Source organism: Pristiophorus japonicus, chromosome 11 (assembly GCF_044704955.1).
Source record: "Pristiophorus japonicus isolate sPriJap1 chromosome 11, sPriJap1.hap1, whole genome shotgun sequence".
NCBI lineage: Eukaryota > Metazoa > Chordata > Chondrichthyes > Pristiophoridae > Pristiophorus > Pristiophorus japonicus.
In genome coordinates, this window is record NC_091987.1 from 86,587,969 (window position 1) to 86,611,850 (window position 23,882).

A 23,882-nucleotide genomic window follows, 5' to 3' on the forward strand; every position below is an offset into this window, starting at 1 on the left:
ATATAAGCTAGTCGATCCAGTCTTTCTTCATATGTCAGTCCTGCCACCCCGGGAATCAGTCTGGTGAACCTTTGCAGCATTCTCCAGATATTGTTTGTGGTCAGTTAGTCACAGGATAAACTTGTTGGGCTATCAGCAGAGCGTTCTTTAAACTTTAATGTTTGGTACCCTTGCAATCAAGTAGTCCAACAGAATTAGTTTTAACCATTAAAGTTAAAATACAGCAGAAGCATATAGTCATAAATGTATCTCAACAATCATAAAATTCCTCACATATTTGCGCCTATTTTTTAGCAGTGTATTGGCAACTGAGATCAACTCATTGATTAAATCATTCTCTGTGTCTTTGCTGTTGGTATTTTAGGACATTCAAGACAGACTACGAATAATAGATCTATGCACCAAGGATCGGCAGTTTGCAGAGTTTGTGCGACAACATCAGGTGTAAGTTTCATAGACTGTGTTCATCTTCAAAAGGTTGCCGTGTCTCAGGGTTAAGGGATTCCTTGGTTGAGCATGTTTGCCTAGTCTGGCTTAACTTTACCAAACTCCACACTGGTGGAGGAAGCAAGAATGAGCAGACATAATCTTAAAATGAGAGGAAGGCCATTTAGGAGGGAAATCTCAAAGCATTTTTTCCACAACAAAGTGTAGTAGAAATCTAAAATTCACTCCCTCAAAAGGCTGTGGATACTGGCACAAGTGAAGCTTTGAAGATTGAGCTTGATAGATTTTTGTTAGGTAAGGGTATCAAGGGATAAGAACATAAGAATTAGGAACAGGAGTAGGCTATTTGGCTCCTCGAGCCTGCTTCACCATTCAGTAAGATCATGGCTGATCTACTTCAACTCCACTTGCCTGCACTATCCCAAAAACTCTTGATTCCCTTAATATCCAAAAATCCATCGATCTCTGTCTTGAATATACTCAAAGACTGAGCCTCCACAACCCTCTGGGGTAGAGAATTCAAAAGATTCACCACCCTCTGAGTGAAGAAGTTTCACCTCATCTCAGTACTAGGATATGGAGCAAAGGCAAGTAAATGGATCTGAGATGCAGACCTAATTAAAAGGTGGAGCAGGCTTGAGGGGCTGAATGGCCTATTCCTGCTCCTGCGTTCCTATGAACATTTTTATTAGCAATGCTTCAGCTAGGATCCAGTTTTTAGTGAAGTAAAAATTGCTCACAGAGTGTTATTAGTGGCATTTTACTTGTTAGGATACTGTAAGCCTCAAAAAGACTATGCAGCACAGATCACAATCTATTTACTGATTTGGCTGCCACAATGCTAGCTATAGGCAGTGCTGATGCTCTCCATATATCACCAGCAGATCAACCATAAACAGATTGGTTGGCCACTGTTGGTTGTGGACCGGTGACGAGCAAAACAGATGAAACTCTGTTCGAGTAAAAACAAGCTAAATTTGAATAAACTTCAAGAGAAATAATCCCCAGTGCTCATAGAAATTATTCTAAAATCCATGTAGCTAACCTTAATGCAACATACCTGACCAACACTATAGACCTTGAGGAGTCCCTCCAGTCCAATAGAATCAGCTCAACCTCCGATTATAGATATCACATTGCCATCTGCCCCATGAATTTCTAGATTCAATTTCTCCACATATTTTTTGTATCCAGATAACTTGCAAAATGCTTCAGTAAGGATTACTTCCCCAATTGCTTTCCGTACCAATTCTCCCTTATATTACTGTTTCATAGCAAAGCCATTTTCTAAAAACCAAGCACCTCCCCTCATCCAGAACAACTTCTCTGACCAGGCATCCCTGATATTGCATTCCCTAGTGACTTTTCCAACTAATCATAATGTTCTACTGAATTTGTGTCATCTTGTGTGATAAGCAAAGTCCTGAGATTGCCAGTAAAAACAACCAAATCTTCCATATTGGCCCGGATTTTGCGGTGGGTATTCGCTGTTATTACCTCTCTGAAACTGACCACAACTTCAGGATGTAGCGCATGCGCACCCTGACATGGAAATCCTGAAGTTGTGGTCACTTATTCAGTACTTCGACACTGGGGTGCTGTGGACATCCCCCTCCCCGCAACTTAGCCGGCAATCAGTGAAATCAGTGAAACTGCCGAAAACTTGAGCTTTTTTGTGGTAATATTACTGTTAAATACCCCATTAAACATTAAGGGCTGGATTTTCGCTGACTTTGCGTCCGAGTTTTCACCACAATTTGGCCCTCTGCAGCGAAAACCCGGTTGGCGGGATCCTCGGGTTCCTGTTTGCGGTGGCGTTTTCACATACCGCTGGGGAGAGGAACGCGACGTGAAATGACATGCAATGCCGCAGATTGCGTTACTGTCGTACTTTTGGCACTCTCTCAATCCGTACGCTGCACCCAGAATACCCGACCGGGTCAAACCTGTCGGTGCAGCCCTGCCAGCAGCGGTAAGTATGAACACCTGCAAAAAAGGTAAGTTAAAGTTTTAATTTTTTAATTATTTTTCAGCGATTTAGTAGGTAAGGGTTTTTGAATGTTTTGTGAATGTTTTTTGCAATTTCCTCCTCTCCCTCCCTCCTCCCAAGGCCTCTTTCGCAGCGCTACCGGCCCCGGACTAAAGTTGCTGAAACTCGCGGTTTGCGCCGCGAATCCTCGTGCAATGCTGACTTTACCGATGTGCCCGTAAAGGCCGAAAGTTAGGCCTAAAAACGGTAACGCAGCGAAAACAGTAATTTTGGCATAAAACTACCATTTTCGCCGAAAATCTAGCCCTAAGCCTTGTTGGAATAGGTAATACTGTGGCTTTAACAGCGTATCAGGCCCTGAAAAACGCATTTTTATATTTGTGGAGTGTCACATTTCTCCATTATGATAAAAAAAAATGTAAGTTTGGTCATGACAATTCAGCTTCTACTTTATCCCCATGTGAGCGTCTCAATCTTTATTTTGCTCTCTGTAACATTTTTTAAAAGTCCAGATAAAAGCAGCTTCTCATTTCCTGGTTTCCTGTCTATGAGAATTCTGCAATGTGATTGGCTGCTTAGACAGCTTGTTGGCACCACTGCAGCATCGCACTAGGAATTCCCACCACAGAACGCTGAATCCAATTGAACGCCGAAAGAGGCAAACCTCTGACCGCAGAGATTGCGAGATCTCTGTGGGCAGCTTTCTTCAGGGCAAATTACGGGCCAATGTAATTTTAAAGGAAAATAATTGAGTTGTTCAAAGCTTAAGCCTTAGAATATTCATTTTCAAATAGGTCCAGATACATCTAATACTGTAGAACAAGCTCCGGTTTATTGTGAAGTTTTTGCATAGCTAAACAATAGTGCCACGTTGCTGTTAGTTGTTTTATTGACACTTTTGCTTAATTCTTTCTCCACTAGAGCCATGGATAATACCAAAACAAATCCAACAAGCTAGTCTTTCAAAAGAAGTAGAAGACAACCATAAAGGGGTAATAATTCCAGCTTTATATTTTCTGAATATTTATTTAACATATTCATGCTCACATTCTCCACGAGAGGTGATCTTATCAAAACGTATAAGATTATGAGGGGGCTTGACAAGGTGGATGCAGAAAGAATGTTTCCACTGATGGGGGAGACTAGAACTAGAGGGCATCATCTTAGAATAAAGGGCCGCCCATTTAAAACAGAAATGAGGAGACATTTTTTCTCTCAGAGGGTTGTGGATCTGTGGAATTCGCTGCCTCGGAGAGCTGGGACATTGAATAAGACAGAAATCGACAGTTTCTTAAACAATAAGGGAATAAGGGGTTATGGAGAGCGGGCAGGGAAGTGGAGCTGAGTCCATGATTGGATCAGCCATGATCGTATTAAATGGAGGAGCAGGCTCGAGGGGCCATGTGGCCTTCTCCTGCTATTTCTTATGTTCTTATGTTCTTATGTAAGTGTCTAAATGGGGTAGAGGAGTGTAGTGTCCCTGCACCTTGCTACTGAATCACACGAGGCATGTACTGCAGACACGGTCACTGCGTGGCCTTTCTTTATTCCCAGGGTCAAGAAGTGATGACCCTGCGTGGGACCTCCCTTTAAATACCTGAGTGCCCAGGTGAGGAGTGTCTCCAACAAGTTCACCCCCTGTGGTCAAGGTGTGCATTTCCAGGACATATATACAGTGTACAGTGTGGTTGCATGAAGGTTACAGTTACATGAAGGTTACAGTTGTATGAAGGTTGCATACCTGACATCACCTCCCCCCTCACATCTTTTTGTGTCAAAGGTTAAGTCTTTCAGGTGGTCGACTCTCTCTCGTGGAGCGCCGCAGTTGGGGCTCTGGTGGCTGAGCCTTGGCATGCATCTCTATCACCTGAGGTGATTCCGGCCTGTCCGGGCTGGCCGCAGGGACTGTGCATGTTGGTGAATGTCCTTGTTGTTCGTCCACTGGCAGTGGTGTGGGTAACATCTCATGCTCTTCCTCAGATTCCTCAGTGTCTATGCTGAACCTTTTCTTTACTTGGTCCAACTGTTTGCGGCATATCTGCCCATTGTTGAGTCTGACCACTATGACCTTATTCCCCTCTTTGCCAATTACGGTGCCCTCAATGCCAATTGGGTCCCAAAGCATGTTTAAGAACAAATACCGGGTCATCAATTTCTATACACCTCCCCCTTGAGTTTCGATCATGGCACTTGGTTTGTGACTGGCGCTTGCCCTCAACAATGTCTGCCAGGGCTGGATGAATGAGGGGCAGCCGCGTTTTAAGCATGCGTTTCATGAGTAGTTCCGCTGGCGGGACTCCCGTGAGCGAATGCGGGCGGGACCTGTAGGCCAGCAGGAGGCGCGATAGGTGGTGCTGAAGGGAGGGTCCTTGGATACGGAGCATGCCCTGTTTTATGACTTGGACCGCACGTTCCGCCTGGCCATTGGAAGCCGGCTTCAACGGCGCTGTCCGGACGTGTTTGATGCCATTACCCGACATAAACTCCTGGAATTCATGGCTGGTGAAGCACGGGCAATTGTCGCTGACCAGAATGTCCGGCAAACCGTGGGTCGTAAAAACCGTGCGCAGACTCTCCACTGTGATGGATGTCGTGCACGAGTTTAATATGATGCACTCGATCCATTTCGAATATGCATCGACAATGATCAGGAAAATTTTTCCCATGAACGGGCCCGCGTAGTCTACGTGAACACGTGACCATGGCCTGGTGGGCCAGGGCCACAGACTGAGGGGGGCCTCCCTGGGGGCATTGCCCAGCTGGGCACACGTCGTGCACCTGCGAACACAGTGTTCCAGGTCTGAGTCAATTCCCGGCCACCACACGTGTGACCGGGCAATGGCCTTCATTAACACGATGCCAGGGTGCTCGCTGTGGAGTTCCCTGATGAACGCTTCCCTTCCTTTCTGGGGCATGACTACCCGGCTGCCCCATAGCAGGCAGTCAGCTTGGATGGAGAGCTCATCCATCCGTCTGTGAAACGGTCTGACCTCCTCGGTGCACGCCCCGTGTGCGGGCGCCCAATCCCCAGTCAGAACACATTTCTTTATCATGGATAGGAGAGAGTATCTGTTGGTCCAGAGTTTGATCTGGCGGGCTGTGATGGGGAGCCTGCGGTGTCAAAAGCCTCAACGGCCATGACCATCTCAGCGCTTTGCTCCGATGCCCCCTCAGTAGTGGCCAGTGGGAGCCTGCTGAGCGCATCAGCGCAATTCTCGGTGCCCGGCCGGTGCCGTATGGTGTAGTCATACGCAGCCAGCGTGAGAGCCCATCGCTGTATGCGAGCTGACGCATTGGCATTGACAGCCTTGCTGTCGGACAACAGGGATGTTAATGGCTTGTGGTCCATTACTAGCTCGAACTGCCTACCGAAAAGGTACTGGTGCATCTTTTTCACCCCGTAAACACAAGCGAGTGCTTCCTTTTGACCATGCCTTATCCACGCTCTGCCTGGGAGAGTGACCTGCAGGCATAAGCCACCAGTTGGAGTCGGCCATCATCATTACTCTGCTGCAACACACAACCAACCCCATAGGATGATGCATCACATGTTAAAACCAGTTTTTTACAGGGGTCGTACAAGGTCAACAGCTTGTTAGAACAAAGGAGGTTCCGCGCTCTATTGAAAGCCCGTTCTTGACCGTCCCCCCAAAACCATTCACAACCTTTACGCAAGAGCACGTGTAACGGCTCCAACAATGTGCTTAAGTTCGGCAGAAAGTTCCCGAAATAGTTAAAAAGTCCCAGGAATGATCGCAACTCCGATGTGTTGCCGGGCCTGGGTGCCCAGCGGATCGCCTCCGTTTTAGCTTCGGTGGGCCGGATACCATCTGCGGCAACTCTCCTGCCCAAAAACTCGACCTCTGGGGCCAAAAACACACACTTGGGCTTTTTCAACTGCAAGCCTACCCGGTCCAGTCGGCGTAGCACCTCCCCCAGGTTTTGGAGGTGTTCCCCGGTGTCTCGACCCGTTATTAGGATGTCGTCTTGGAATACGATTGTTCCAGGAATGGATTTAAGCAAGCTTTCCATGTTCCTCTGAAAGATAGCTGCCGCCGAACGAATGCCAAACGGACACCTGTTGTAGATAAATAGCCCCTTGTGCGTCGTGATGGTGGTCAGAAGCTTGGGTTCTTCAGCCAGTTCCTGAGTCATGTAGGCCGAAGTGAGGTCCAACTTGGTGAACAGCTTGTCACCTGCCAGCGTGGCAAAAAGGTCCTCCGCTCTCGGAAGCGGGTATTGGTCCTGCAGTGTGACTCGGTTGATGGTGGCCTTGTAGTCGCCACAAATCCTGACCGAGCCATCCGCTTTGAGAACAGGAACGATGGGACTTGCCCAGTCACTGAACTCAACTGCCGAGATTATGCCCTCTCTGAGCAGCCTGTCCAATTCACTTTCAATTTTCTCACGCATCACATACGGCACCGCTCTGGCTTTGTGGTGCACTGGTCTGGCGTCCGGGGTTATGTGTATCACTACTTTGGTGCCCTTGAAAGTCCCGACACAGGGTTGAAACAGTGCCCCGAATTTCTGTAGGACCTGTGAGCATGAGCTTCGCTCCACAGATGAAATGGCGTGCACATCCCCCCATTTCCAGTTCATCTCGGCTAGCCAGCTCCTCCCCAAAAGTGCGGGGCCATTTCCCGGGACAATCCAGAGTGGCAGCTGGTTCTCTGACCCATTATGTGTTACCACCAAGTTTGCACTGCCTAGCACTGGGATGATCTCTTTGGTGTACGTCCGTAGCTGCGTGTCAATGCGTTCCAGTTTTGGCCTGCTAGCTCTGTGCGGCCATAGTCTCTCAAATTGTTGGGCGCTCATAAGGGACTGGCTGGCTCCTGTGTCCAGCTCCATGTGCACCGGGATGCCATTCAATAAAACTTTCATCATCATGGGTGGCGTTTTGGTATATGAGCTGTGGACGTCAGCCACATGAACCTGCTGAACTTCAGCATCCATGGCTTTGCCCCAAGCATCATCCTGCATTGCAGACTCCTCGTCTGGTTCCTCTGTCTCGTAGATTAGCCTCGCTACAGCCTTCCTGCAAATTCTAGCCAAGTGTCCACTGATGTTGCAATTCCTACAGATAAATTGCTGGAACCTGCAGCTTTTCGCAGTATGTCTGCCCCCACACCTCCAATATGAGCTGAGGTTGTTGTTAACAAAAGGACTGTTACCAGGCATTCCTCTCTGATTGTCCCTTTGGTTGTTTCTAAGTGCTCTGATGGTGGGTGTCAATGGTCCCATCATGGGACGCATTGTTCCTCGAGATGGCGTGAATTGCCGATCCCCTTTCCATTGTCCCTGTTGCAGGCCCACCCTAGCGTCTGTTGCTGCCTGGTCGGTTTCAAAATGCCCTTGCCTGCCTGTGGGGTCCTGAGCCGCGTTCACAATGTTAGCTCCCTGGTCCATCGCCACATTGGAACCAGAGCTGTGCGCGTAAATTTGCTTGGTCTCCTCTTCCCCTGCCATGAAGGTCTGAGCTATCAATGCCGCCCCTTCTAAAGTCAAGTCCTTGGTCTCTATGAGCTTCCTGAAAATCCTGGCATGACTAATGCCCTCAATGAAGAAATCCCTTACCATCTCCACCCCGCAGGCGTCTGTGAACTTACAGAGACTGGCCAAGCGCCGCAGGTCCGCAATGAAGTCCGAGATGTTTTGTCCCTCCCGACGCCGGTGTGTGTAGAACCGGTATCGGGCCATGTGTACGCTACTTGCCGGTTTGAGATGCTCACTGATCAGCTGGCTGAGCTCTTCGAAGGACTTGTCCGCTGGCTTCTCAGGTGCGAGCAGGTCTTTCATCAGCGCATACGTCTGTGGTCCGCAGCTGGTCAGTAGATGCGCCTTCCGCTTGTCAGCCGCTGCCGCTCCCAGCCAGTCCTTCGTGACAAAGCTCTGCTGGAGTCTCTCAATGAAGTCATCCCAGTCCTCACCCACACAGTAACGTTCCTCTATGCTACCGGTGGCCATCCTCGTGGTTCGGTGATTCCCGTTTCTCGTCGCCAAATGTAGTGTCCCTGCACCTTGCTACTGAATCACACGAGGCATGTACTGCAGACACGGTCACTGCGTGACCTTTCTTTATTCCCAGGACCAAGAAGTGATGACCCTGCGTGGGACCTCCCTTTAAATACCTGAGTGCCCAGGTGAGGAGTGTCTCCCACAAGTTCACCCCCTGTGGTCAAGGTGTGAATTTCCAGGACATATATACAGTGTACAGTGTGGTTGCATGAAGGTTACAGTTGTATGAAGATTGCATACATGACAAGGAGCAGAGGGATCTCGGAGTACAGATACACAAATCACTAAAAGTAGTGACGGTGGTTAATAAGGCCGTTAAAAAAAGCAAACAAAGCACTGGATTTAATTTCTAGAGGGGTAGAATTGAAAAGCAGAGAAATTATGTTAAACTTGTAAAGAACTTTGATTAGACCACACTTGGAGTACGGTAAACAGTTCTGGTCGCCATATTAGAAAAAAGATATAGAGACACTGGGAGAGGGTGCAAAGAGGCATTACCATAATGATACCAAAACTGAGCGTCAGGGCTAGATTTTGCCAGGTCCCACTTGCACTGTGCCTGCGACACCAGGGGTGTGTTCCCCACCCGATCGTCAGCCTGATTGACAGGCTGGCTTCCAGTTGTGCGGGGAACGTGGAGAAGGAGGCTGTAGCAACATGTAAGGATGGTGAGTGGTGGGTGGGCGGGGTCTGATCCCTCAGGGCGGTTCCAAACTCGGGGAAGTGGGTCTGATTGGAATCGCGATCACTGGGGGGGGCTGGTCCGATCCCTGACCCGGGTCGAATCGCAATCCGGGCAGGGGTGTTCCAGGCCCGGGGGGATGGTCCAATCAGACCCCGGGGGGAGCCAGGCTTATGGTGGGGGTAGTCGGGGGGGCTGTGTGGAAGCACTCCTGCTCCTCCCGGCCCACAAGCATTGCTCCCTGAGGCTGAGGCCGCCTCGTTGCAGTCACCGCGAATCCCGAGGCCCAGGATCCCCGGCCGCTTGCAGTAAAAGTTAAAGTCAAGGCTTCAGGCCTCAGGCCTCCTGGCAGCATGCCGCCCCCCCCCGCCCCGGGCGGGTTGGAGATGGGTTGGGGCTGGGTTCACATTTCAACGTTCACTTTCCCCCTCATGTCCAACCCACCCGTTCCTACCTCTGAAAATCCCGGCCCTTATTCCTATCAGGGAAGATTGAACAGGCTGCGGTCGTTTCTCTAGAAAAGAGAAGTCACAGGGCTGACCTGATAGAGGTCTTTAAGATTATGAAAGAATTTTGATAGGGTAGAGAAGCTGTTTCCCCTTTGCGGGCGAGAGCAGAACAATAAATATAAGGTAGTCACTAACTGATCCAATGGGGAGTTTAGAAGAAACGTCTTTACCCAGAGAGTGGTTAGAATGTGGAACTCACTACCGCAAGGGGTAGTTGAAGTGGGCCTTACACTAAACATCTGTAAGACAAAGGTCCTCCACCAGCCTGTCCTCGCTGCACAGCACTGCCCCCAGTCATCAAGATCCACTACGCAGCCCTGGACAACGTGGATCCTTTCCCACACCTCAGGAGCCTCTTATCAACAAGAGCAGACATTGATGACAAGATTCAACACTGCCTCCAGTGCGCCAGTGCAGCCTTCAGCCACCTGAGGAAAAGAGTGTTTGAAGACCAGGCCCTCATATCTACCACCAAGCTCAGGGTCTACAGGGCTGTAGTGAAACTCCTGTATGGCTCAGAGACATAAACCATGTACAGTAGACACCTCAAGTCGCTGGAAAAATACCACCAACGATGTCTCCGCAAGATCCTACAAATCCCCTGGAAGGATAGGCGCACCAACATTAGCTTCCTCAATCAGGCTAACATCCCCAGCATTGAAGCACCGATCACACATGATCAACCCTGCTGGGCAGGCCGCATTGTTTGCATGCCAGACACGAGACTCCCCAAAGCAAGCGCTCTACTCAGAACTCCTTCACGGCAAACGAGCCAAAGGTGGGCAGAGGAAATGTTCCAAGGACACCCTCAAAGCCTCCCTGATAAAGTGCAACAACCCCACGACATCTGGGAGTCCCTGGCCAAAGACCGCCCTAAGTGGAGGAAGTGCAACAGGAGGGTGCTGAGAGCATGCAGAAACCAAGCGCAGGCAGCGGAAAGAGCGTGCGGCAAACCTGTCCCACCCACCCTTTCCCTCAACGCCTATCTGTCCCACCTGTGACAGGGACTGTGGTTCTCGTATTGGACTGTTCAGCCACCTAGGAACTCATTTTAAGAGTGGAAGCTAGTCTTCCTCGATTCCGAGGGACTGCCTATGATGATGATGATGAAGTGAATAGAAAGAAAAAAATACTTACATTTATATGACGCCTTTCACGGCCACCAGACATCTCAAAGCGCTTTATAGCCAATGAAGTACTATTGGAGTGTAGTCACTGTAGTAATGTGGGAAACCCCATAGCACAGAATAGCATAGCATTTAAGGGGAGGCTAGATAAACACGAGGGAGAAAGGAGCAGAAGGATATGTTGATGGAGTTAGATGAAGAAGGGTGGAAGGAGGTTCGTGTGGGGCATAAACACTGGCATAGACCAGTTGGGCCGAATGGCCTATGTGCTGTAAGTACTATAGAATACTATGTAAAGGAATCTCAGTTTTTTTGATGTTATTTCAAATTTTAAAATCAGAAAATGCTGGAAATTATGCAGCATCTGAAACAGAATATAGCACATGATATCACATGGATCTCTTGAATAAAACCTATTAGGCCAATTTTCTTTCCTCCCACTCCCGCCCCCGGATGTGAAGCATACCCAAATTGCCCGTTGCCAGCCCCTTCCACCTGGATGCGGGGGAGGAAGGTTAATCACTGGTGCAGGCCAAATAGATAATGACATCCATCTTTGGGACCTTCTGGCTGTGGTCCAGAAACAGCAGCCAGAAAGCCCTTCGCTACATGTGTAGGACAATATAAACAACATTTTGGCTTCTGTTATGTATGCAATAAAGGTTCAAACTGAGTACTGTTTAACTCAGCAAGGTACAACCTTGGCTCTGCTTTATTTAGGCCCAAAGTGCCTGACTCTCAAAATGGCTGGCCTTTTATACCTGAGCAGCACCATGTGCGTGTTGCTCAGTGGCCTCCAACAATGACGCTATCTGGTGGTTACAAACAGAATGTACATACATGACAATACCCCACTCTGAGATCTTATCACAGTCTTTCACAGGTTGAGACGGTCCTGTGCTTTGCGCTCCCGGGTTGACCGTCTCAGTTCGATTCCAGCCTTGGGTGAGTGTGCGGGGTGTGTTGTGGCTGATGGCTCGATGACTGACTTGTTGGGGACGGCAGTGGCAAGTCTATTTTTGCAAGTCCGGAATTGCAAGTCCATTTTTATTGAACAAGTCTGTGATGGAAATTCCGGGTTCACTGATGACCTTTGGGTCCTCTGAAGACTGCTGGTAGGTTGGTTGGTCATCGATGGTTTCTTCGTCTGACTGTTCTGGCTCATCTGTGTGCCTCAGCTTTGTCTGATCCATGTGTTTCCTGCAAGTTTACCCATTCTTGAGCTTAATAACGAATACTCTGTTGCCCTTCTTGGCCATGACCGTACCAGCGATCCATTTGGGACACTGATCATAGATCAACACATATACAGGATCATTAACAGAAATCTCGTGTGACACAGTTGCACGATCGTGGTACCCTTGTTGACTTTGTCTTCTGTATTAAACATGATTATTTAAATTCGGGTGTACCAGAGATAGCTTGGTCTTCAGACCTCTTTTCATCATGAGTTCAGCAGGCGAGACCCCTGTGAGTGTGTGGGGTCTTGTCCTGTAACTCAGCAGTATGCAGGACAAGCGGGTCTGCAATGACCCTTGGGTTACTCTCCTCGTGCTTTGCTTGATAATTTGTACTGCATGTTCAGCTTGCCCATTAGACGCAGGCTTGAATAGTGCTGACCATACATGTTTTATGCCGTTAAGTTTCACAAACTCCTGAAACTCCTGACTGGTGAAGCACGATCCATTGTCACTCACCACTGTATAAGGCAGACCATGTGTCGCGAACATGACATTGAGATTCTCTATGGTTGCTGTGGACATGCTGGATGACATGATTATGTATTCTATCCACTTCGAATAAGCGTCCACCACACTAAAAACATCTTGCCCAGGATGGGACCTGCAAAATCTACATGGATCCTGGACCAAGGTTTGGATGGCCACGACCACAGACACAGCGGCGATTCCGCTGGTACTTTACTGAGTTGTATGCAAGTTTTGCATTGATGCACGCATGCTTCCAGCTCAGAATCAATTCCTGGCCACCATACATAGGACCTGGCGATGGTCTTCATCATCACTATACCAGGATGTGTGCTGTGTAACTCATGCATGAACTTCTCTCTCCCTTTCTTGGACATGACAACGTGATTGCCCCGCAATATGCAATCTGCTTGAATAGACAGTTCGTCCTTGCGACGAATGTACGGTTTGGCCTCCTCGCACATTTGTTTAGGTATGGCAGACCATTCCTCTTTGAGGATGCAACCCTTTACCACCGATAAAATCGGGTCCTGGCTGGTCCAGATCTTAACTTGTTGAGCCGTGACTAGGGTTCCTTCCCTCTCAAAAGCATCCTGATTAACATTAGATCCACCGGTTGTGGCATTTACACCTTCGGTGTGGGCAACGGCAACCGGCTAAAAGCATCGGCACAATTCTCTGTGCCAGGTCTGTGGCGAATGACATAATCATACGCAGATAATGTCAGTGCCCACCTTTGGATGTTGGATGAAGCGTTGGTCTTGACACCTTTGCTCTCGGAAAAAAATGAAATGAGCGGCTTGTGATCAGTCTCTAATTCGAACCTCAAACTGAACTGGTATTGATGCATCTTTTTAACACCATACACACATGATAAAGCATCTTTTTCTACCATGCTGTAAGCTTTTTCTGCTTTCGACAAACAGAATGCATGCGCGACAGGTTGAAGTTTCCCCGACTCATTGGCTTGTAACACCCAACCAATTCCATATGACGATGCGTCACAGGCCAAAACTTAACGTTTACATGGGTCATAATGTACCAGCAGCTTGTTCGAGCAAAGCAGATTGGTGGCTTTCTTGAAAGCTCTGTCTTGCGATATGCCCCACACCCAGTTGACCCCTTTTCTCAATAGCATGTGCAGTATTTCAAGTAAGGTGCTCAATTTAGATAGGAAGTTACCAAAGTAGTTGAGTAGACCCAGGAACGAATGCAGCTCCATCACATTCTGTGGCTTGGTGCATTCTTAATGGCCTTGGTTTTCACGTCAGTAGGTCTGATGCCATCTGCGGCGATTTTCCTCCCGAGGAATTCGACCTCTGGTGCCATGAAGACGCACTTCGAGCATTTCAGTCTGAGTCCCACTCTGTCCAAATGCAGTAGAACCTCTTCCAGGTTGTTCAGATGTTCCTTGGAGTCATGACCGGTGATCAAGATGTCATCTTGGAACACGGCGGTTCTGGGAACGGACTTCAGTAGACTTTCCATATTCCTCTGGAATATTGCTGCAGCCGAGCGAATTCCGAAAGGGCACCTGTGGTAAATGAACAGTCCTTTGTGCGTGTTAATGCACGCAAGTCTCTTCGACGTCTCGACCAACTCCTGTGTCAAATAGGCCGACGTCGTCCAGTTTTGTGAACAATTTCCCTCTGGCTAGCTTCGCAAACAAGTCATCAGCCTTCGGTAATAGGTACTGATCTTCTTTTGAAACCCTGTTGATCGTAGCCTTGTAGTTTCCACAGATTCTGACTGTGCCATCACTTTTCAGCACAGGAACAATGAGGCTAGCTCATTCATTAAATTCGACCAATGATATAATCCCTTCACGCTGGAGTCTGTCCAGTTCAATTTCGACCTTCTCCCTCATCATGTACGGCACTGCCCGAGCTTGTCTGAGTCCACGTGGATCTGCACCTTGGCTCCCCTGAAGTTGCCGATACTCGGTTCGAACAGCGAGGGGAACTTGCTCAATACTTGGACACATGTATCTTCCTCCGATGACAACGCCTTTATGTCGTTTCAGTCGCATCTGATTTTTTCCAACCAGCTCCTGCCGAGCAGCGTTGGGCCATTGCCTGGAACAATCCACAGCGGTAACTCGTGAACCGCACTATTATATGGCACATTAATTTGTGCACTGCCAATCACCTTTATCAGTTCTTTGGTGTACATGTGCAGCTTGGCGTTAACAGGGCTCAGCCTGGGCCTCACAGTCTTAGTATCCCAGAGCTTATAAAATGCCCTCTCGTTCATGATCAATTGACTCGCCCCTGCGTCCAGTTCCATCGATACCGGTATCCCATTAAACTTCACATTAATCAAAATTGGGTTTACTCTTGGTTATGAAGGAGTACAGTCCATACACTTCCTCCTCTGGCATCTCGGATTGCATATCCAGATCCACGCTAGTCTGACTCTCATCCTCCACGTGGTGTGTCGCAGCTTGCTTGCTCATCTGAGGACACTTGCACTGGAGATGCCCCACTCTCAGGCAGCCTTTGCAACTATATTGCTTAAATCGGCACTGCTGGTGCCGATGATTTTCTCCACAATACTAACACGGAGAAGTCGGATACATTCCCGCTGGTGGACTTTGGGCAGCCACAGGTTTCGCGAACGCAGCCGGATAGGCCCTGCCATGTGCAGCTCTGCCGAACGCCGAATCAATCGCATTTACAGTATGTGCCGTGGTTCGATTCTTCACCGTTATTTGCTTTAGACTCCTGTCTGTCGTCATACATGATTGAGCGATCTGGATGGCCCTTTTTAAATCCAAATCCTCCACTGCCAGAAGTTTGCGCAGGATCACCTCGTGGTTGATACCGATAACAAAGAAGTCCCGCAGCATGTCTGCCAACACTGTCCCGAACTTGCACGGTCCCCCTAGAAGTCTCAGGTTGGCAACGAATTCTGCCGCGCTCTGGCCCTCCGATCGAACGTGTGTTTAAAACCTGTATCTCGAGATGATGATGCCTTCGTCTGGCTTGAGGTGCTCCCGTATCAATGTACACAACTCCTCGTACGTTTTCTCTGTTGGATCACTAGACATGAGTAGATTCTTTATCAGACCGTAGATCTTTGAACCGCACACAGTGAGGAACATGGCCCGGCGCCGATCTGCATCGTTGACCCCCTCCATTTTGTTGGACACGAAGTACTGGTTCAAACGGCTCACAAAGTCTGTCCAATCTTCTCCCTCCACGAATCGCTCTAAAAATCCAATCTTGCTAATTTTGCAAACAAAGGTTCGTGTATTCTCGTCGTGAAATGTTATGTATGCAATAAAGTTTCAAACTGAGTACTGTATAACTAAGCATGCTACAACCTTGGCTCTGCTTTATTTAGTCCCAAAGTGCCTGACCTTCAAAATGGCTGGCCTTTTCTACCTGAGCAGCACCCAGTGCGTGCTGCTCAGTGGCCTCTAACAATGCCGCCATCTGGTGGCTACAACCAGAATGTATATACACGACAGCTTCGATCTGCTTTCTGCCTGCTATTCTCATCCTCCAGTTTGAACGGACTGGAAAAAACCTTAGGAGTCGAAATTCGTTCCCGTATTTTTGAGGCGGTGACACCGGCTGAGTGCTGATTTTAATGCCAGGCAGTAGGTGCCGCCTCAAACTGCAAAATTCAGTTTTGCCGCCCAAAGATGAGAGAGCAGCACCAAAAGTGGCGTTGCACACTCACCCTCGGGTGCCAATGGAGCGTTAGCTCAGGAGGCCGACTGAATTTCCCGACGGTAGACTGCCGGCATACGAGATGAAAAAGTTTTTTTTTAAGTTTCCGACATTTTTCCTCACCCACACTTTCCCACTGGTTCCATTAATACATAAATGCTAAAAAAATAAACCTGATCCCTGGACGCTATCGCCTTGGGATCCTCGATGTCCCACCAGCTTTTACAGGCTGTACAAATGCCTATTGGTGAGGCCACCGTACTTACCGAATCACACAGCTGCGGCGGCATGGTGGTGTTGCACGCTCGATGATGTCACCACGTGGGTGGCGGCAGAGCACGCAGCGGTGGGTCTTGGCATCGCCCCCACCGCCCAACTAAATTTTCCGAGAGCCGAGGAACCCAGTCGTGCCGAGGGTAAGCACTTAGCCTCCCCCCTCCAGTGGTAAGGGCTGGCGTTAGAAAACTCATTTTGACCCCTGAATGCCTACTTTCTGTAGGTGAACCTCAGTTGGGGTTTCTGCCAAAGAGTGACCTAGGAAAATGATTGCGTGAGGTGTCTTGACTTCATCCTGCTTAATTTCAATTTACTTTCAATGTTTAAGCCTGTTGTAGGCACCAGCAGTCTGCTTTCCTCTCCGAGGAACCTCTGGAAGTATGGGTGCAATTTAAATGGGGTAGAGACCCAGCTTCTGCCTCTACCCTTTTTTTACTCTGCTTTGCAGCAGGAAATAATGACTCGAATAAGGACATGAAGAGGTGAAGCAGTTCAGGAAGGGAATTCCGGAGCATGGGGCCTAGATGGCTGAAGGCACCAATAATTGGGGTGAAGGATGGAGGATACACAAGAGGCTGCAGTCAGTGAAACAGAACAATTGTGGCTTGGGTTGTAGTGCTGAAGGAGGTTACAGATATAGGGAGGGGCAAGCCTGCAGAGAGATTTAAAAAGTAGGATAAGATTTTAAATTTGAATTGTTGGAGCCAATATAGGACCATAGGCAATGAGCGAACAGAGGGTGTTGTGGTTTGGGATATGGGTAGCAGAGTTTGGGATGAATTGTAATTTATGCAGGGTGAAAGACGGGATAGTGGCCAGGAGGGCATGGGAAATAGTTGCGTCGGGAGGTGACAAAGACATGGATGTGAGTGTCAGCAGCAGATGGGCTGAGGTGGTGATGGAAGTGAAAGCAGGTGGTATCCATGGTGGAGAGGATATGGTTTGGAAGCTCAGCTTGGCTTTGAATAGAACAGTGAGGTGGTTGCAGACAGTTTCGTTCAGCCCGAGACAATGGTCAGGATGGAGGATGGAGTTGGTTCCAATTGTACAAATTTGTGGTGGAGGCTGAAAATGATGGATTTGAATTTAACTGGAGGAAATTGTGGCCCATCTAGGCCTGCATGTCAAGCAAGCAATCTGACAGCATAGAGACAGCAGACGGGTCAAGAGAGGTGGTGGAGAGCTCGAGCTGGTTTTGTCAGTGTACATGTGGAGGCAGAGCCTTTGTCTGCGGACAATGTTGCCAAGGGGATGCAGATAGGAAAGAGGATGGGGCCAAGGCTGGATAGGGATGGGAAGCAAAGCCATTGGTACAGATGCTCTGGTTATGATTGGGTAGGTATGAGTGGAACCAAAACTGTTGGTAGACTATATGGGCCCAAGTTTCGGGCCGCGCCTAGAACAGCGCAGCCTCGACCTGGACGCCCGTTTTTCGCACAACAAAGTGCGCCTAAAAAAACTTACTTATTTTCCGGCACCCTGCAGGCCCTCTGGAGCTGGGTGCAGCGCAGCACGAGCTGTGGGGGGCGGAGCCAGGTCCCTGCGCTGAAAACAGTGCCGGGACCACTGTGCTACAGTGGGCGCGCATGTGCAGTAGCTCCAGGCGCCCAAATCTGTGTGGGAGGGGCCCGAAGCACACAGCCCCTAGCCCTGGCCGAATGGCCTCACTGGGGCTGCGTCGATAAGGCTCCTCCCACGCCCAGCTCCTGCTTCCTCCGGACCCGACCCGACCCGACTCCTGCTCCCCCCCCCCCTCCCCGACCGACCTCCGTTCCCGACCGCCCCCCCTCCCCGACCGACCTCAGCTCCCGACCTCCCCCACCCCCGCAACCGACCTCCGCCACCCCCCAACTGATCTCCACCCCCCCCCGAACCAATCTCCGCCCCCCCCCCCCAACCGATCTCTGACCGACCGACCCCCCTCCGCTTCGCCCCGACCCGCGCTCCGCACCCCCCACCCCGGACCCCGGACCCGACGCCACCTACCTGTCAATCCGGTAAGTCGAAGCTCGAAGTCTTGGGCCCAGCTGGGCCTGGCCCGTTCAGCCTCCCTCTCCTTTCTTTCTCTCTCTCTCTCTCTCTCTCCCTTCTCTCTCTCTCTCTCTCTCTCTCCCTTCTCTCTCTCTCTCTCTCTCTCTTCCCCCTTCTCTCCCCCTCCCCTCCCTCCCTTCCTTCTCTCCCCCCTCCCCTCCCTCCCTTCTCTCCCCCCTCCCTTCTCTCCCCCCTCCTCTCCCTCCCTTCCCCCCTCCCTTCTCTCTCTCCCCCCTCCTCCTCCTCCCTCCCCTGCTCTTCTCCTCCCCCCTCCCCTCCCTCCTCTCCCTCCCTTCTCACCCCCCCTCCCCTCCCTCCCTTCTCACCCCCCCTCCCTTCTCACCCTTCTCACCCCCCTTCTCACCCCTCCCCACCCCCTCCCTCTCCCCCCACCCCCTCTCCCCCACTCCACCCCCTCTCCCCCACTCCACCACCCCTCCTCCCCCTCCCCTCCACCCCCTCTCCCCATCCTCCCCCTCCCCTCCACCCCTCGCTGTCAGAAACACAGACACTGACAGACAGTGAGAGACACACACAGACAGACAGAGAGATAGAGACACTAACAGAGACACGGGGGGAGGTGGGGGGGGGGCCTTCACAGCACGCTGTTGGAGGACGCCCGGTGCTGCAGTCAGTAAGTAGAAAATGTTTTATTTATTGGGGCTTTTTTAAAATTATTTTTTATTAATTTTTTTGATTGATTTATTGGTTGATTTATTGATGTATTTATCATTTATTATTGATGATGAATCTTTTTGTAAAATTGAAGTGTTTAATGTTTGTAAACTTCCCTTTAAACCCCCCCATTCCCAACGCCTGATTTGTAACCTACGCCTGATTTTCTAAGTGTAAGCAAGGTTTTTCTGAGCGTACAAAAATCTTCACTTACTCCATTCTAAGTTAGTTTGGAGTATGTTTTCATTGCCTAAACTTTCAAAACTGGCGTAAGTGGCCGGACACGCCCCCTTTTGAAAAAAAAATCTGTTCCAAACTGAAACTGTTCTAACTGACTAGAACTGGAGCAAACTAAATGCCGAGAATTGCAATTTCTAAGATACTCCATTCTAAACCAGTTGCTCCAAAAAAACAGGAGCAACTCAGGCCGAAACTTGGCCCCTATGTATCTACTTTACAACAGTGACTACGCTTCAAAAGTACTTAATTGGCTATAAAGCTTTTTGGGAAGACCTGAGGTTGTGAAAGATGCGACATAAATACAAGTCGTTCTTTCCGTTAGACTTACTCCACTTCACTTAGCTCCCCACAATCAACCTATAAAACTGTGGCCCTATCTGAAGTACTCTGCTATAGGCCACTAATAGCATAGAATTAAAGTATACCTCTTAGTCTGTTCCACAAAAGATATAGGGCAAAAAGTTCAGCGATTTAATGCCGGCTGTTACCGCCCAATTCGGGAAAGAAATGATGGCCGCCGCACTTTCGCCTGCTGTCAACGGGTCCCATGACAGTCGCTATTATTGTCAGGTCGGCAGCACTGCTGTTGCCTATGCTCGAGCGTGATATCATTCGGCGTGCAATGTCGAGTTGACGCCCGCTCATCCACTTTGGATCTTGCCGCTCCTATTGCCACCCTCTCAAAAGCACTCCCCTGTGTGCAGCCGCTAAGAGTGCTTTAGCCATGAGGAATCTGGCAGGACTTGGCAGATTGTAGACCAGAATGGAGGCTGACAAGTAGAAAAAACCTCACTTGGATGCCGGAACTTCAAACGCTTCCGTTGCCAAGGGTTTTTTTTATACTTTCATTTTACACCCATCAGTGGGAGGGGGGTTGCATTTTCTGGTGGCTTTCCGGGAGGCCTACAGTGTTTATGGGTCAGTAAATCAATGGGTGAAACCTTGTGGAACAAGCTTTTAGTTCAGAACTGAACACTTGCACAAAACTGCAAATCCCTTGGCAGATTCCCAGCAAATAAAAAATATAAATTCGGAAAGAGCACCAGATTGACTAGAACTCCATTGCAACGTTTGAAGATCATCTCTGATAAGATCACTTTTATTTTTACGATAGCATCACCAAAACATCAACCCTGGCAAATCTGGACTCAACTGCTTAGAATTTTAAGGAAATTATAATTAATTTATTCAAAATTCCATAACCAATTATTTATCAATTAATTATTTTGTGTCCAGTATGCGAGATCCACTAAAAGCAGGCACGATTACCACACATTTAAACACTTTCAAAAGTAACCATTGGGAAAGGTTAGTGTTACAGAGAACTTAGAAATATAGAAACATAGAAAATAGGTGCAGGTGTAGGCCATTCGGCCCTTCGAGCCTGCACCGCCATTCAATAAGATCATGGCTGATCATTCACCTCAGTACCCCTTTCTTGCTTTCTCTCCATTCCCCTTGATCCCTTTAGCCGTAAGGGCCATATCTAACTCCCTCTTGAATATATCCAATGAACTGGCATCAAGAACTCTCTGCGGTAGAGAATTCCACGGGATAACAACTCTCTGAGTGAAGAAGTTTCTCCTCATCTCAGTCCTAAATGGCTTATCCCTTATCCTTAGACTGTGTCCCCTGGTTCTGGACTTCCCCAACATCAGGAACATTCTTCCTGCATCTAACCTGTTCAGTCCCGTCAGAATTTTATATGTTTCTATGAGATCCCCTCTCATCCTTCTAAACTCCAGTGAATACAGGCCCAGTCGATCCAGATTCTCCTCATATGTCAGTCCTGCAATCCTGAAAATCAGTCTGGTGAACCTTCGCTGCATTCCCTCAATAGCAAGAACGTCCTTCCTCAGATTAGGAGACCAAAACTGAACACAATATTCCAGTTGAGGCCTCACCAAGGCCCTGTACAACTGCAGTAAGACCTCCCTGCTCCTATACTCAAATCCCCTAGCTATGAAGGCCAACATACCATTTGCCTTCTTCACCGCCTGCTGTACCTGCATGCCAACTTTCAATGACTGATGTACCATGACATCCAGGTCTCGTTGCACCTCCCCTTTTCCTAATCTGCTGCCATTCAGATAATATTCTGCCTTCGTGTTTTTGCCGCCAAAGTGGATAACCTCACATTTTCCACATTATACTGCATCTGCCATGCATTTGCCCACTCACCTAACCTGTCCAAGTCACCCTGCAACCTCTTAGCATCCTCCCCACAGCTCACACCGCCACCCAGTTTAGTGTCATCTCTAAATTTGGAGATATTACACTCAATTCCTTCATCTAACTCATTAATGTATATTGTAAATAGCTGGGGTCCCAGCACTGAGCCCTGCGGCACCCCACTAGTTGCTGCCTGCCATTCTGAAAAGGACCCGTTTATCCCGACTCTCTGCTTCCTGTCTGCCAACCAGTTCTCTATCCACGTCAGCACATTACCCCCAATACCATGTGCTTTAATTTTGCACACCAATCTCTTGTGTGGGACCTTGTCAAAAGCCTTTTGAAAGTCCAAATACACCACATCCACTGGTTCTCCCTTGTCCACTCTACTAGTTACATCCTCAAAAAATTCTATAAGATTTGTCAAGCATGATTTCCCTTTCATAAATCTATGCTCACTTGGACCGATCCTGTCACTGCTTTCCAAATGCGCTGCTATTTCATCTTTAATAATTGATTCCAACATTTTCCCCACTACTGATATCAGGCTAACCGGTCATGAAATGGCAGATGCATTCATTTCATGAGCCATTAAAATATCAGCAAACATTATCGTTGGCAGATAATATTATTGGAGTAAGCAACTGTTCCATACATAGCCTACAGGATCGCTCCTTTCTTCCCCGTTATTCACTGCAAGAGGGACACAGACCTGACCTTCGGTCTCCTGCTAAGCTTAGAAAGAGCGTGTTGCACCACAAATTCTCTCCTCCGCTGATGTTAATTAGCAGGCAACACCAAAATAGCGGTGCTGCCTATGCTCTCTCGGCAGGCAGCATTAGCCTTGGCCGGTGCTGTTACTGACAGGTTTCAAAGTACTGGAATTTTTAACCCACAATTTGGTGCCAATTCAGCACTTTGGTATCTAAATCCGATCTACAAAATTTTAAATTTTATAAGTATCAGTTACTCAGTTTTCATCTGATCTATTCAAAAAAGAACTAATATAATAATTTGGTCACAGCATTGGTTATACGCACAGTGTGGAATTCCTGTTTACACAACATAGTAAAGATTAACTTGCACTGCATCACTGAAATTTTTTTTATCTTTGTACAGATTGCTCAAATCTTCTATCAATCATACCTTCTACCAGTGACAGAAGAGGCAGGGAAGAACCATGCGAGTTCAGGTGCTCACATGATTGTTGTTACTGTGGTAACAGGAACAAATCTGTAATTTTGAATAAAATTGTTAAGTAGTTCTATCATTTTATTAACTTTCTGAATGAATCTAACATCGATCAAGTGGTGCAATGAGAGTTGCCGCATGAATGTATTATATTTTCATTGGCTTTGTGGGAAATGGAAGCTGAGTCTAAGGAAATAACCTTTTTACTGATATTTAGAGGCAATAAGATTCTGAGTATGGTGATTTTGACATTCGAGTTGTGAATTTCCTGGAGGTGGAGAGGGGGAGTGGGTGGGGCGGTGGTGAAGTTGCAGAATATTACATTAGGTATTGAGGAGGCCTAAAGAAAGATTCTGAATGGTTAGGCAGCATTGTAAAATGATAGCTGTAGTTTTACTGAGTTGGATAGGGATCAGAAATGAAAACCCTGTCGGATTTTCCCCCTCCAGAACCAAGAGGCACTGAGGCTAATTTTAGCAGCTCTATGTTGCCCCAGCAGAGACCAGCCAACCCAATTTAGATTGCGATCAAACCTAGGATCTTCTGGGCTTGATGTCTGTTAAGTCTAAGGTTTATAGGGATAATTAAATATAAGATCCTTCCATGAACTGTGATTATACTATTCTGGATACATTTTTACAATTGCATTCAAAAGCAAAGTGATTGATTTTATACCACAAAATATGGAATAATTTCATAAAAATGCAGTATGTAATACAATTTTGTTCCACTACTATAGTTTAAATACTGCTCTGATTTTATTAACCTGCACCTCTATAGGATGCTTTATACATATTAATAATGTACCTTAATATGTATGGTTATTATAGGTAGTTATGGAATGCTTGCATCGTGTCACATTTATAATCCATTCCATGCACATGACTAGAATATGCAATATGCTTATTGCTATTTTTTTTAAAACTTAATCACGGGCAAGTTCTATCTGAAATCCTGAATTATTGCAGTTTATTGCCTTGTTTATTTTAAGTAAAAATGAGAAGCAGCATGGACAACATTATCAGGGGGTGAATCCCTTGAGCTAGACTGCAACCTCTTACATTTACAAATCACTCCTCCCCTCCATCAGAACTGACTATGTCTAACACTGTCTTGAAAACTGTTACCATTTGCATGC

General features: G+C 48.0%; 1 protein-coding gene across 1 annotated transcript in view; it reads left to right on the forward strand.

The window, feature by feature from the left end:
- The window catches only part of impg2a (interphotoreceptor matrix proteoglycan 2a), a 128,136-nt gene extending 105,399 nt beyond the window's left edge, over positions 1 to 22,737 (forward strand). The window contains exons 18-20 of the mRNA XM_070892993.1: positions 365 to 444; positions 3,359 to 3,429; positions 22,673 to 22,737. Coding sequence (XP_070749094.1) covers positions 365 to 444; positions 3,359 to 3,395 — 117 coding nt within the window. The 3' untranslated portion in view covers positions 3,396 to 3,429; positions 22,673 to 22,737. The remainder of the gene's footprint in view (positions 1 to 364; positions 445 to 3,358; positions 3,430 to 22,672) is intronic.
- Positions 22,738 to 23,882: the final 1,145 nt, after the last annotated feature.